The 14,129-nt window shown below is 48.0% G+C and overlaps 1 protein-coding gene across 1 annotated transcript in view; it reads right to left on the bottom strand.

The window, feature by feature from the left end:
* The window catches only part of hydin (HYDIN axonemal central pair apparatus protein), a 1,604,351-nt gene that overhangs the window by 895,419 nt on the left and 694,803 nt on the right, over positions 1 to 14,129 (bottom strand). Inside the window, exon 22 of the mRNA XM_072518656.1 lies at positions 8,121 to 8,264. Within this exon, the coding sequence (XP_072374757.1) occupies positions 8,121 to 8,264 (144 nt within the window). The remainder of the gene's footprint in view (positions 1 to 8,120; positions 8,265 to 14,129) is intronic.

The raw sequence follows: 14,129 nt of genomic DNA, 5'->3' as shown, positions 1-14,129 counted from the left end.
CCTGTATAAGAAGGACGGGTTGCATCTAAACCGGAGAGGCATAAATATCCTGGCCGCGAGGTTTGATAGTGTCACACGGGAGGGTTTAAACTAGTATGGCAGGGGGGTGGGCACGGGAGCAATAGGTCAGAAGGTGAGAGCATTGAGGGAGAACTAGGGAATAGGGACAGTGTGGCTCTGAGGCAGAGCAGACAGGGAGAAGTTGCTGAACACAGCGGGTCTGGTGGCCTGAAGTGCATATGTTTTAATGCAAGAAGTATTACGGGTAAGGCAGATGAACTTAGAGCTTGGATTAGTACTTGGAACTATGATGTTGTTGCCATTACAGAGACCTGGTTGAGGAAAGGGCAGGATTGGCAGCTAAACGTTCCAGGATTTAGATGTTTCAGGCGGGATAGACGGGGATGTAAAAGGGGAGGCGGAGTTGCGCTACTGGTTCGGGAGAATATCACAGCTGTACTGCGGGAGGACACCTCAGAGGGCAGTGAGGCTATATGGGTAGAGATCAGGAATAAGAAGGGTGCAGTCACAATGTTGGGGGTTTCCTACAGGCCTCCCAACGGCCAGCGGGAGATAGAGGAGCAGATAGGTAGACAGATTTTGGAAAAGAGTAAAAACAACAGGGTTGTGGTGATGGGAGACTTCAACTTCCCCAATATTGACTGGGACTCACTTAGTGCCAGGGGCTTAGACGGGGCGGAGTTTGTAAGGAGCATCCAGGAGGGCTTCTTAAAACAATATGTAGACAGTCCAACTAGGGAAGGGGCGGTACTGGACCTGGTATTGGGGAATAAGCCCAGCCAGGTGGTAGATGTTTCAGTACGGGAGCATTTCGGTAACATAGAACATAGAACAATACAGCGCAGTACAGGCCCTTCAGTCCACAATGTTGCACCGAAACAAAAGCCATCTAACCTACACTATGCCATTATCATCCATATGTTTATCCAATAAACTTTTAAATGCCCTCAATGTTGGCGAGTTCACTACTGTAGCAGGTAGGGCATTCCACGGCCTCACTACTCTTTGCGTAAAGAACCTACCTCTGACCTCTGTCCCATATCTATTACCCCTCAGTTTAAAGCTATGTCCCCTCATGCCAGCCATTTCCATCCGCGGGAGAAGGCTCTCACTGTCCACCCTATCCAACCCCCTTATCATTTTGTATGCCTCTATTAAGTCTCCTCTTAATCTTCTTCTCTCCAACGAAAACAACCTCAAGTCCATCAGCCTTTCCTCATAAGGTTTTCCCTCCATACCAGGCAACATCCTGGTAAATCTCCTCTGCACCCGCTCCAAAGCCTCCACGTCCTTCCTATAATGCGGTGACCAGAACTGTACGCAATACTCCAAATGCGGCCGTACCGGAGTTCTGTACAGCTGCAACATGACCTCCTGACTCCGGAACTCAATCCCTCTACCAATAAAGGCCAACACTCCATAGGCCTTCTTCACAACCCTATCAACCTGGGTGGCAACTTTCAGGGATCTATGTACATGGACACCTAGATCCCTCTGCTCATCCACACTTTCAAGAACTTTTCCATTAGCCAAATATTCCGCATTCCTGTTATTCCTTCCAAAGTGAATCACCTCACACTTCTCTCCATTAAACTCCATTTGCCACCTCTCAGCCCAGCTCTGCAGCTTATCTATATCCCTCTGTAACCTGCTACATCCTTCCACACTATCGACAACACCACCGACTTTAGTATCGTCTGCAAATTTACTCACCCACCCTTCTGCGCCTTCCTCTAGGTCATTGATAAAAATGACAAACAGCAACGGCCCCAGAACAGATCCTTGTGGTACTCCACTTGTAACTGAACTCCTTTCTGAACATTTCCCATCAACCACCACCCTCTGTCTTCTTTCAGCTAGCCAATTTCTGATCCACATCTCTAAATCACCCTCAATCCCCAGCCACCGTATTTTCTGCAATAGCCTACCACAGTGACCACAATTCAGTAAGTTTTAAAGTACTGGTGGACAAGGATAAGAGTGGTCCTAGGATGAATGTGCTAAATTGGGGGAAGGCTAATTATAACAATATTAGGCGGGAACTGAAGAACATAGATTGGGGGCGGATGTTTGAGGGCAAATCAACATCTGACATGTGGGAGGCTTTCAAGTGGCAGTTGAAAGGAATTCAGGACCGGCATGTTCCTGTGAGGAAGAAGGATAAATACGGCAATTTCCAGGAACCTTGGATGATGAGAGATATTGTAGGCCTCGTCAAAAAGAAAAAGGAGGCATTTGTCAGGGCTAAAAGGCTGGGAACAGACGAAGCCTGCGTGGAATATAAGGAAAGTAGGAAGGAACTTAAGCAAGGAGTCAGGAGGGCTAGAAGGGGTCACGAAAAGTCATTGGCAAATAGGGTAAAGGAAAATCCCAAGGCTTTTTACACGTACATAAAAAGCAAGAGGGTAGCCAGGGAAAGGGTTTGCCCACTGAAGGATAGGCAAGGGAATCTATGTGTGGAGCCAGAGGAAATGGGTGAGGTACTAAACAAATACTTTGCATCAGATTTCACCAAAGAGAAGAAATTGGTAGATGTTGAGTCTGGAGAAGGGTGTGTAGATAGCCTGGGTCACATTGAGATCCGAAAAGACGAGGTGTTGGGTGTCTTAAAAAATATTAAAGTAGATAAGTCCCCAGGGCCTGATGGGATCTACCCCAGAATACTGAAGGAGGCTGGAGAGGAAATTGCTGAGGCCTTGACAGAAATCTTTGGATCCTCGCTGTCTTCAGGGGTCGTCCCGGAGGACTGGAGAATAGCCAATGTTGTTCCTCTGTTTAAGAAGGGTAGCAAGGATAATCCCGGGAACTACAGGCCGGTGAGCCTTACTTCAGTGGTAGGGAAATTACTGGAGAGAATTCTTCGAGACAGGATCTACTCCCATTTGGAAGCAAATGGACGTATTAGTGAGAGGCAGCACGGTTTTGTGAAGGGAAGGTCGTGTCTCACTAACTTGATAGAGTTTTTCGAGGAGGTCACTAAGATGATTGATGCAGGTAGGGCAGTGGATGTTGTCTATATGGACTTCAGTAAGGCCTTTGACAAGGTCCCTCATGGCAGACTAGTACAAAAGGTGAAGTCACACGGGATCAGGGGTGAGCTGGCAAGGTGGATACAGAACTGGCTAGGCCATAGAAGGCAGAGAGTAGCAATGGAAGGGTGCTTTTCTAATTGGAGGGCTGTGACTAGTGGTGTTCCACAGGGATCAGTGCTGGGACCTTTGCTCTTTGTAGTATATATAAATGATTTGGAGGAAAATGTAACTGGTCTGATTAGTAAGTTTGCAGACGACACAAAGGTTGGTGGAATTGCGGATAGCGATGAGGACTGTCGGAGGATACAGCAGGATTTAGATTGTTTGGCGACTTGGGCGGAGAAATGGCAGATGGAGTTTAATCCGGACAAATGTGAGGTAATGCATTTTGGAAGGTCTAATGCAGGTAGGGAATATACAGTGAATGGTAGAACCCTCAAGAGTATTGAAAGTCAAAGAGATCTAGGAGTACAGGTCCACAGGTCATTGAAAGGGGCAACACAGGTGGAGAAGGTAGTCAAGAAGGCATACGGCATGCTTGCCTTCATTGGCCGGGGCATTGAGTAATAGAATTGGCAAGTCATGTTGCAGCTGTATAGAACCTTAGTTAGGCCACACTTGGAGTATAGTGTTCAATTCTGGTCGCCACACTACCAGAAGGATGTGGAGGCTTTAGAGAGGGTGCAGAAGAGATTTACCAGAATGTTGCCTGGTATGGAGGGCATTAGCTATGAGGAGCGGTTGAATAAACTCGGTTTGTTCTCACTGGATCGAAGGAGGTTGAGGGGAGACCTGATAGAGGTATACAAAATTATGAGGGGCATAGGCAGAGTGGATAGTCAGAGGCTTTTCCCCAGGGTAGAGGGGTCAATTACTGGGGGGCATAGATTTAAGGTGAGAGGGGCAAGGTTTAGAGTAGAAGTACGAGGCAAGTTTTTTACGCAGAGGGTAGTGGGTGCCTGGAACTCGCTACCGGAGGAGGTGGTGGAAGCAGGGACGATAGTGACATTTAAGGGGCATCTTGACAAATACATGAATAGGATGGGAATAGAGGGATACGGACCCAGGAAGTGTAGAAGATTGTAGTCTAGTCGGGCAGCATGGTCGGCACGGGCTTGGAGGGCCGAAGGGCCTGTTCCTGTGCTGTACATTTCTTTGTTCTTTGTTCTTTGCCTCCTTTTTTTGAAATATGAGTTGCCTCGCAGGTTTTCGATTCTTTGATTCCTTTGGAATATATGGCAATTCTGAGCTGTTGATTCATCGACATCTGTGATGGTGACAGTCCATTAAGCAATGATGCTGCTCTATAGCTAAGTAACGCGAGGTATGGAACTTCCTGGATATCCAAAGCTTTCTTGAGTAGCTGCTTCACAATGTGAACAGCTTTTTCAGCCTTCCTGTTGGATTGCAGAATTAGAGGACTAGAAGTACTATGTTGGAAATCATAGCTATGTCCAGTGGTGACTACTAAAACATGGGCCATTGTTGGTCATGACAATTTGAGGTATTCCATGGCGAGCAAAATGTATTTGGTAGACTTGATTACACATCTAGCTGATGAGTTTGCTAGTTGTACCACTTATGGAAAGTTAGAGAAACAGTCGATCACTAACAGGTATTCTTTTCCTGCCAGGTAGAACAGATCCATTCCCACTTTCTGCAATGGAGTCGTAATTAGTTTGCACATTTGCATTGGTTCTTTCTGTTGTTTGTACTGAAATTTATGACAAGTTGCACAGTTTACTATCATACTTTGAATGTCTTGATTGATGCCTGGCCAATTTACTGTTTCCTGGCTCTTATCTTACACTATTCTATGCCTAAGTGCTCTTTGTGAATCTATTTTAGAATCATGGACCGTAAAGATTAAGGTATGACAATCTTGCCTTAGCAAAAACCCATGAGATCATAAGACCATAAGACATAGGAGCAGAATTAGGCCACTCGGCCCATCGAATCTGCTCCGCCATTCAATCATGGCTGATATTTTTCTCATCCCCATTCTCCTGCCTTCTCCCCATAACCCCTGATCCCCTTTTTGATAAAAAACCTATCTATCTCTGTCTTAAAGACACTCAGTGATTTGGCCTCCACAGCCTTCTGTGGCAAAGAGTTCCACAGATTCACCACCCTCTGGCTGAAGAAATTCCTCCTCATCTCTGTTTTAAAGGATTGTCTCTTCAGTCTGAGATTGTGTCCTCTGCTTCTAGTTTTTGCTACAATTGGTAACATCCTCTCCACATCCAATCTATCCAGGCCATACAGTATCCTGTAAGTTTCAATAAGGTCCTCCCTCATCCTTCTAAACTCCAACGTGTACAGACCCAGAGTCCTCAACCGTTCCTCATACGTCAAGCTCTTCATTCTTGTGAACCTCCTCTGGACCCTTTCCAAGGCCAGCACATCCTTCCTTAGATAAGGGGCCCAAAACATTGCAGCACTTAGCTCTGCTCTAATGTTATAGTATTTGAAACAGGATCTTTTCGGCCATCCCTCAGTGAGATATTTCAAATCTTCTGTAAGATTTCATCCTTAATGGTATTGTTTCTTATTAATTTTGACTTCTCATCAGCGTACTGTTGCACCTTGCCAGGGGCCCTTCATTTCTTCCCCTGCTGTCGCTGTTCCAGCCCGCATTCCACGACAAACTTGTTTGCCTTGACGGGATGTGAAGAAATGTTCTTTGCCTTGCTGTGTGACCCAGAACTTCGCTGGGTACAGCATACCAAAGTGTACGCCATTCTTAAACAGGGCTGCTTTTGCCCGATTGAACTCTGCCCATTTCCTGGCAGGTCTGCCCCAATGTCCTGGTGTATCCTAATATTCTGTCCTTCCCAGCGGCAGTTCTTGGCCTGTCTGGCCCAGCGCAGGATTATTTCTCGGTCCTGGTACCGGTGCAGTTTGGCTATTGCTGCCCTCGGTTGCTCCCCTGATTTGGGTTTCGGGCACTGTGACCAGTGTGCTCTGTCCATTTCAGATGGGTTGGGGAAAATTTCCCTCCCCACTAAGTTGCCCAGCATCTCGGTCACGTATACCATGGGGTCCCTGCCTTCGATCCCCTCTGATAGGCCAACAATCCGCAGGTTTTGCCTTCTCTAGCAGTTCTCTTGATCTTCTACTTTGCCATTCAGACTGCCCTGCGTCATGACCAACCTCACCACCTCCTTCTCCAGTGCCACGATCCGAGCACTCTGGTCAGTTGTGGCCTTTTCCAACTCTTCAATGATCGCCTCTTGGGCTTCCAGTCTCCTCTCCGCTCTGCTCAGTGTGAGCTGTATTTGAGACAGGGTCTCAGCCACCGCTGTCTTCACCGCAGCTTCTTTTACCTCCACTTTTACCTCCGTTTTTATCTCCTGCTGGTGCTCCCTGAGTGCCTCAGTGAAGGATGCCTTCCAGTTCCCCCCTGATGCAGGAGGGATTTGTTCCTATCTGTGCTGTTCTTTTTGTTTCGGCGAAACGTGCGCTCCACCGCCTCGCTCGTCTGAGTGTGTTCGCCCCTGGCCCCTTCTACTCCTGGTCCCTGTTCTGCCTCTAGTTTGGCTTCCTTCGGGCATTTTTGCTGATATTTTCCTCACTTCCTCTATCCTATTAAGGTTGGGGAATGGATTGCTGCATCTTTTTGGCGAATTATGTTAAAAAGTGGCTGTTTTTCGGGTTCACGGGAGGAGAGCCACCTAACGTGCGACTGCTCAGCACATCGTCGTCACCGGAAGTCGGGATGGTCATTGATGGAGCTGCTGAAGATGTTTGGGCCTAGGACACTATACTGAGGAACTCCTGCAGCAATGTCCTGGGACTGAGATGATGACCTCCAAGAACCACAACCACAACCATCTTCCTTTCTGCTAGGTATGGCTCCAAACAGTGGAGACTTTTCCACCTGATTCTCATAGACTCCAATTATGCTCGGACTCCTTGATGCCACACTTAATCAAACACTGCCTTGATGTCAAGGGCTGTCAGTCTCACCACACCTCTTGAGTACAACTCTTTTGTCAATGTTGGGACCATCACTGTAGTGAGGTCAGGTGCTGAGTGGCCCTGGTGGAACCCAAATTGAACGTCATCACTTTGCTCATGATCAAAATGAGGCTACTGGAGCATAATTGGCCAGGTTGGATTTGTCCTGCTTTTTGTGGACAGGACATACTTATACAATTTTCCAAATTGCCAGTTCAATGCCAGGATTGAAGTCATTCTTGAACAATGCTAGGAGCACAGTAGTTCTGGAGCACAAGTTTATTGCTGGAATATTGTCAGGGTCCATAGCCTTTGCAGTATCCAGTGAATTAGATTCCCGGCATCCAGGTTCATTCCCGGCTTGGGTCACTGTGTGTGCGGAGTCTGCATGAGTTTCCTTCAGATGCTCCGGTTTCCGGAGTCTAGAGTCACAAGTAGGCCAGGTTAGGTAAGGACGATAGATTTCCTTCCCTGAAGGACATTAGTGAATCAGGTGGCATTTTATGACAATTGATGATATTTTCATGGCTACTATTACCGAGACTGGCTTTATATTCTAGATTTACTAATTTAATTCAAATTCCACCAGCTGCTGTTTGAACCCATGTCCACTGAGTATTAGCCTGGACTTCTGGATTACTCGCCCAGAAACGTCATTACCATGGACCTATCTTTTGACCAAATGTTGCCTGCTAGTTCATTGGTTCCACAGTTTTACTTAGATTGGATTGGTGGAGAAAAATTATTCAGATTTCTATAGTAACTCAAGTCTACTAGAATTACAAAAAAGAATTGCAGGAGAGGTAGGCCCTCCACATAAATAACAACGTTTACGTGTTCTCCTCCCTGATTTGTAATTAACTCATACAAAAGCATTGCTGATTATGCGCGCAAAATGAAATATCTAGGATATTGCTTTTATGCTATCTTAGAACAATGAACAAATCCTAGACAACAGAATGATTCTGTCAATAGAAGTTCATTGCAAAATCATAACATTATATACAGATCAGAAAATAACACAGAGAAACTTAAACTTATTTATTTTATATCTCACACTTGATGGTCAATAAAGCACATGCAGTAAATACATTTAGTATCAATTACCTTCTCAACTCGGAAGTTCAGCAACTTTGGTGAAAGTTCTAGGATGGGGGCAATGAACTCGCAGTTTACATTCACTCTCATTATTCTCTCCTTGCCAGACTGCTTACCAATAATAGCTTCGCATATTAGCTGTCCATGCACAACCTGCAGAGTAACAAATGGTGACAATGAGAGGCTGTTCGTGTCATCAAAAATGACAGGCGATTCTGCTATAAACAACTAGGAGGTAATCATATGGGATTCACTGAGTTTTGGATTCAAAGACCTTGGGCGCGATTCTCCGCTCCCGCGCCGGTTGGGAGGATCGGCTGGCGCGCCATTTTTCCACGCGACGTCGGTCCGACACCCAAACGGCGAGAACGGCCCCGTCATGTTCTGCGCGGCGCAGGCCGGAGAATCGCCCAAGACACACAAAATGGCGATTCTCCGCTATCCCCGCTATTCTCCGGCCCGAACGGGCCGAGCGGCCTGCCCAATACGACGGGTTCCCACCGGCGCCATCCACACCTGGTCGCTGCCAGCTGGAACAGCGCAGGAATGCTGGGGGGACAGCCTGTGGTGGGGGGGGGGGGGGGGGGGGGGTCCTGCACCGGGGGGGGCCTCAAATGGGGCCTGGCCCACGATCGGTGCCCACCAATCGGCGGGCCGGCCTCTCTGAAGGAGGACCTCCTTTCCTCCGTGCCCCGCAAGATTCATCCGACATCTTCTTGCGGGGCGGCCTCGGGGAGGACGGCAACCACGCATGCGCGGGTGACGCCAGTTACGCGCCGCTGGCCGTGTCATTTACGCGGCGCCGCTTTTACGCGCCACCAATGCCCGGCACGTGCTGACGACGCTGCTTTCGCGACCCGCCCCCCGAGTTCCTCGCGGCCCCGCTCCTAGCCCATTTTCGGGCTTTGAATCGATCACGATTGGGGCCGTTTCGCACCGTCGTGAAACTCGACGGCGTTCACGACGGCGTGGGCACTTAGTCGCGGGAGCGGAGAATCGCGCCCCTTGAATTCAGAGTTTTTTTCCGACTCAGAGCGCATGACCATAGGCCTAAGTCCACAACGCAAGAGTTGCTGTCATTGATGCAGCCCGTGAAGATTTCTGCAACCAGAACATTTTGTGAATTTTTCAGCCAGGATTTCCAATCCAGCTGAAGCATCGAGAGATCAGTGCAGATATCCACAGGGAGAATATACACAAGAAAAGTCAGACAGCAAGAGGGAATGGTCCCTTTTCATGAAAAGGTGCCTTACTCAGGTTAAGTTTTTAAAGATCCAAATTTTCAGTGGGTTAATGAGTGAATGTGTGGGTCAGTGATGAATGGGTAAGGTGGGTGAATAGAGTAAAGTGAGGGGGTGAGGTGAGTGGTCACGTGAGATGATAGTTGGGGTCAGATCAGGTTGGGAGGAGCGATTAAGGAGTCAGTTATGATGCTCAGTTCAGTTATGCTGCCTAATCTCTAATTCGACTGGGTGCTTAAGCAGCCTAACATTTCCAGGCTATGTATCCAGCGAGGTCCTGTGTATCTAGTCCAAGTCTCTGACAGTGAGCTCAATGCCAGAGACATTCGCAGAGTATCCTGGGCAGCAGAAATCATCCCATCGGAAGTTCAAACTTACGGGGCAATTTCAGCGTATGTGCATGCGTCAGGACCTCAGCAGTGTCCTGACAGTATCTTGCAACTTAGATCAAATCCTGACGATCCGGATAGCAGAAGATTTGGGCCAAGTTACCTCAGAGAGAACCCACTAGGTTCTATGTGTGAGCAGGACCTTTATTACAAAGATTTTAAATCTGTACAGCCACAAGCTTTCTGCTTGCTTTCAGTTTCTCTTTCTCTGTAGCTCACAGGCTTGACTAACAGCACATAGCATATTGAACAGTCAACAGACACGCAAATTCAAACACCAATCAACTGAACATTTGAACACAATATACATACTCAATGGTGAACCAATGAGGAACATAAACATATCCCAGCACACAACTAAACTGACAGGAACTAGCACTTACTCGTGTTAAGATCCCCAAGGAAGATGGAATTAATAATAATAATAATAATAATCGCTTATTGTCACAAGTAGGCTTCAATTAAGTTACTGTGAAAAGCCCCTAGTCACCACATTCTGGCATCTGCTCGAAGCAGAGCAACTCTAAAAGTCAGTGAACATACATAGCAAGTCCGGGCTCTGATAATTCGTGCCCAGTACCAGCTCCTCTTGTGTTGAACATCTTGCGACTGTTGTATTTGCTTTTTCCGGTTTGATTCTCCCACATCTACACTTCAAACGCTGTGTAAAAGCCCAAGAAACTTACTTCCAGGGGCGAAATTCTCCAACGGCGGGATGTCCGCCGACTGCGCCAAAGATGGCACCAATCAGACGGGCATCGCGCCGGCCCAAAGGTGCGGAATGCTCCGCATCTTTGGCGGCCTAGCCCCAACATTGAGGGGCTAGGCCGACGCCGGAGGGATTTCCGCCCCGCCAGCTGGCGGAAATGGCGTTTGTTGCCCCGCCAGCTGGCGCGGAAATGCGGCGCATGCGCGGGAGCGTCAATGGTCGCTGTCAGTTTCCCGCGCATGCGCAGTGGGGAGAGTCTCTTCCGCCTCCGCCATGGTGGAGGCCGTGGCGGAGGCGGAAGGGAAAGAGTGCCCCCACGGCACAGGCCCGCCCGCGGATCGGTGGGCCCCGATCGCGGGCCAGGCCACCGTGGGGGCACCCCCCGGGGTCAGATCGCCCCGCGCCCCCCCCCCCCAGGACCCCGGAGCCCGCCCACGCCGCCTGGTCCAGCCGGTAAATACCAGGTTTGATTTACGCCGGCGGGACAGGCAATTTCTGGGCGGGACTTCGGCCCATCCGGGCCGGAGAATTGAACGGGGGGTCCCGCCAACCGGCGCAGCCCGATTCCCGCCCCCGCCCAATCTCCGGTACCGGAGACTTCGGCGGGGGCGGGATTCACGGCGGCCAACGGCCATTCTCCGACCCAGCGGGGGGGTCGGAGAATGACGCCACAGGTCTCTATTTACAAGTGTGCTTGGGAGAAGAGGGCGTGGCTTTCAATTCTCCCTCCCTTTCTATATAATCTTTATTCGTGTCACAAATAGGTTTACATTAAGACTGCAATGAAGTTACTGTGAAAATCCCATAGTCGCCACACTCCGGCGCCTGTTCGGGTACACTGAGGGAGAATTTACAATGTCCAAATCACACAGACACGGGGGAACGTGTAGACTTTGCACGGTTACCGAAGCCTGGAATCGAACCTGGGTACCTGCCGCTGTGAAGCAACAATGCTAACCACTGTGCTACCGTGCTCTGCTGGGATGTCTGATTTCAAATGGAAATTTCCAAATGACCTGCATAATATCGGGAATTCAGCGCAGCATTCTATTACTCATTGTGATGGAACACCGACAAGCTGTATGCAACAATATGAAATTAGCGCTGTGGTCCCAGGTTCGATCCCGGCTCTAGGTCACTGTCCGTGTGGAGTTTGCACATTCTCCACGTGTTTGCGTGAGTTTCGCCCCCACAACCCAAAGATGTGCGGGGTATGTGCATTGGCCACACCAAATTGCCCCTTAATTGGAAAAAAAATGAATTGGGTACTCTAAATTTATATTAAAAGAAATATGAAATTAAGGGGTGGGGAGAAAATTGGATTGCAAACAATTAGAATGGAGCAGAGAGGGGTGCGGTGTTCTTTGTGTTGCTTATTTAGGATGGATTGCGTAGTGTTCCACAAAGACCACAGTATAGCTTTTACTCAAACAAAGCTATGATTTTATTCACACTACTAAACTGGGTTTCAACATTTAATCCTTACTGGAATACAGAATTGATCAGTAACATCTAACTACACTCACCTACTGCTAATCTCACTCACTTGTATAACTTTAATCTAACCTTCTCACACTAACTGCTCTGATGACCTTCACTAGCTGTCTCCTCCCTTAAGGTCTAGCACTACTGCTTTATATAGTAGTAGCTGCAGCTCCCTCCAGTGGCTATTTATGGTACTACATTAACCTTTGTGATGCTGGTAGTTATGATAATACCACAAGGGGTAGGAATTAATGGCAATGAGAGAAATTGTAATTTAATGTCAGTAAATGTGCAGTGGTATATTTAGATAAATGCGTAAATGTAATACTTATATTTTGAACAGATGAGGTTGGTCAATCTGAAACAGCAGAGAGACTTTAAGGTTTAGGTTCAGAAGATGTTAAAAGCAGCACCTCAAATGATTTAGGTCGTAAAAAAAGCTAATGGAATACAAGTTTTATGGCAAGGGAAAAGTTGAGGTATAACGGTGAGCTTAGTAGAACCTTAGGAAAGCTGGAAGCACAGTGTGCAGATGTGGTGTTAATTCTATAGAAAAGCTAGTTGCTGCAAAAAGTGGTACAGTAGAGATCCACGAGCATGCTGCCTTGAATGAAGAAATACAAATAGAAATAAGACTTGAAAAGTTGGGGTTGATTTCATTGGGAACAGAGGAAATGCTCAGATGACTTGAGAAATAAGTGGTGAAGGGAGTACACATAAACCACAGGGCACGATTTAATGGGGCAAAAAAGAGTCCCGTTTTGGGTGTGTTTAGCGGGCTGTTCCTCTGCACCTACAGCGCCGAGAACAATCCCAATGTCAAACGGACTCTTGTTATTTCTGGCCCCAGTGAGGAATGCCTGGCCAAGGCTGCACTTACCTCATTCCCTGAAAGAACTAGGAAGAGATTGGCGTGCTATTTTTCAACATCGCTCCAATTTTCTGACCATCCACCGCGGCCTCCGAACCCCCCCCCAACACCCCCCTCCCCCAACACGCCCCACTGTACCTATTAGGGGGGTCCTCAAGCTCTGCTCAAACCCCCCCCCCCACGGGCCTGGCTCCCTGGCACGGGCAACCTGCCACCCGAGCATCTTGGCACTGTCAGGCTGGCACCCTGGCAGTGCCTCTGCCAGCTTGGCAGTGCCACCAGGGCATCCTGGAAGTGCCATCCTGGTGCCTGGGTGGCACTGCCAGGGTGTCTGGGTGGCAGTGCCAAGGTGCCAGGTTGGCAGAAGTGCCAGGGTAGGACTCTGCCAGGAGCCAGACCACCCAGGGGCCTCTGATGGCCTTGGAGACCCCCTCCCCTTCCCCCTGGTGCTGCTATGCCTGGTCCATGTTTGTGTGGACTAGTGCTAAGCATCTAGCACTAGGTCTCCAAGGCGTGAGCATTCGATCCTGGGCCTTGGGAGACTCCAGCACAAACATATTTAAGTGAGCCTAACTGCTCACTTAAATATGCAAATCTGGATCCCGCCCAGTGAGGGTGAAGTCCAGATCACAACATCTCGCTGGAACTTGCGAGGCATCCTGAGCATTGCAAATCTAGCGAGAGTTCCCTCGCGAGATTTAACGGCCTTATTGCATCACCGAGTTGGGCACACCGAGGCCACTCAATCACGCCAAGAATGTTTCCAATGCATGAGGAGTCTAGAATAAGGGGACAAATAAAACAGATTAATTACAAGACATACAGGATAGAGAGCAGAAGAAAACTCAATTACATTACTACGAGAATTAATGAAAACCTGTCAACATTTAATCAGAGATTTAGATAGATTTTTCAACAATAAAGGAATAAAGTAGAATGGAAATAAATTGGGATTAAGACCACGTCTTGGGTTCCTCAATACCAGGATAAATACCAACATAGACTGGTTGAGCCATATGGCCCATCTCCATGTCATAATTTTGATGCAGTGCCATGTATATAAAGCAAAAACATTATTTTCATCAGCTCAAGATTAATTATCTACAAACAACGCAATGAGCACAGTGTGCTGTCAATATTAAAATATAGAGTGCCTATGGTGCTAAAGCACATGGGACGCAGGTGATCCAGAGCGTCCTTGGGTTTTATAATCACTGCTGATTACACTTATTAAATGCTGCCATCTGTGAGTGTTTCCCAAGGGTGCGATGATTGAGCTCAACATAAATAGGACAATAAGTATCTGGTGACCGTCATCGTCCA

The sequence above is a fragment of the Scyliorhinus torazame genome, chromosome 10 (assembly GCF_047496885.1).
Source record: "Scyliorhinus torazame isolate Kashiwa2021f chromosome 10, sScyTor2.1, whole genome shotgun sequence".
NCBI lineage: Eukaryota > Metazoa > Chordata > Chondrichthyes > Carcharhiniformes > Scyliorhinidae > Scyliorhinus > Scyliorhinus torazame.
The sequence above is the reverse complement of the archived record's forward strand: the minus strand, read 5'-3'. Positions and strand labels throughout refer to the sequence as shown.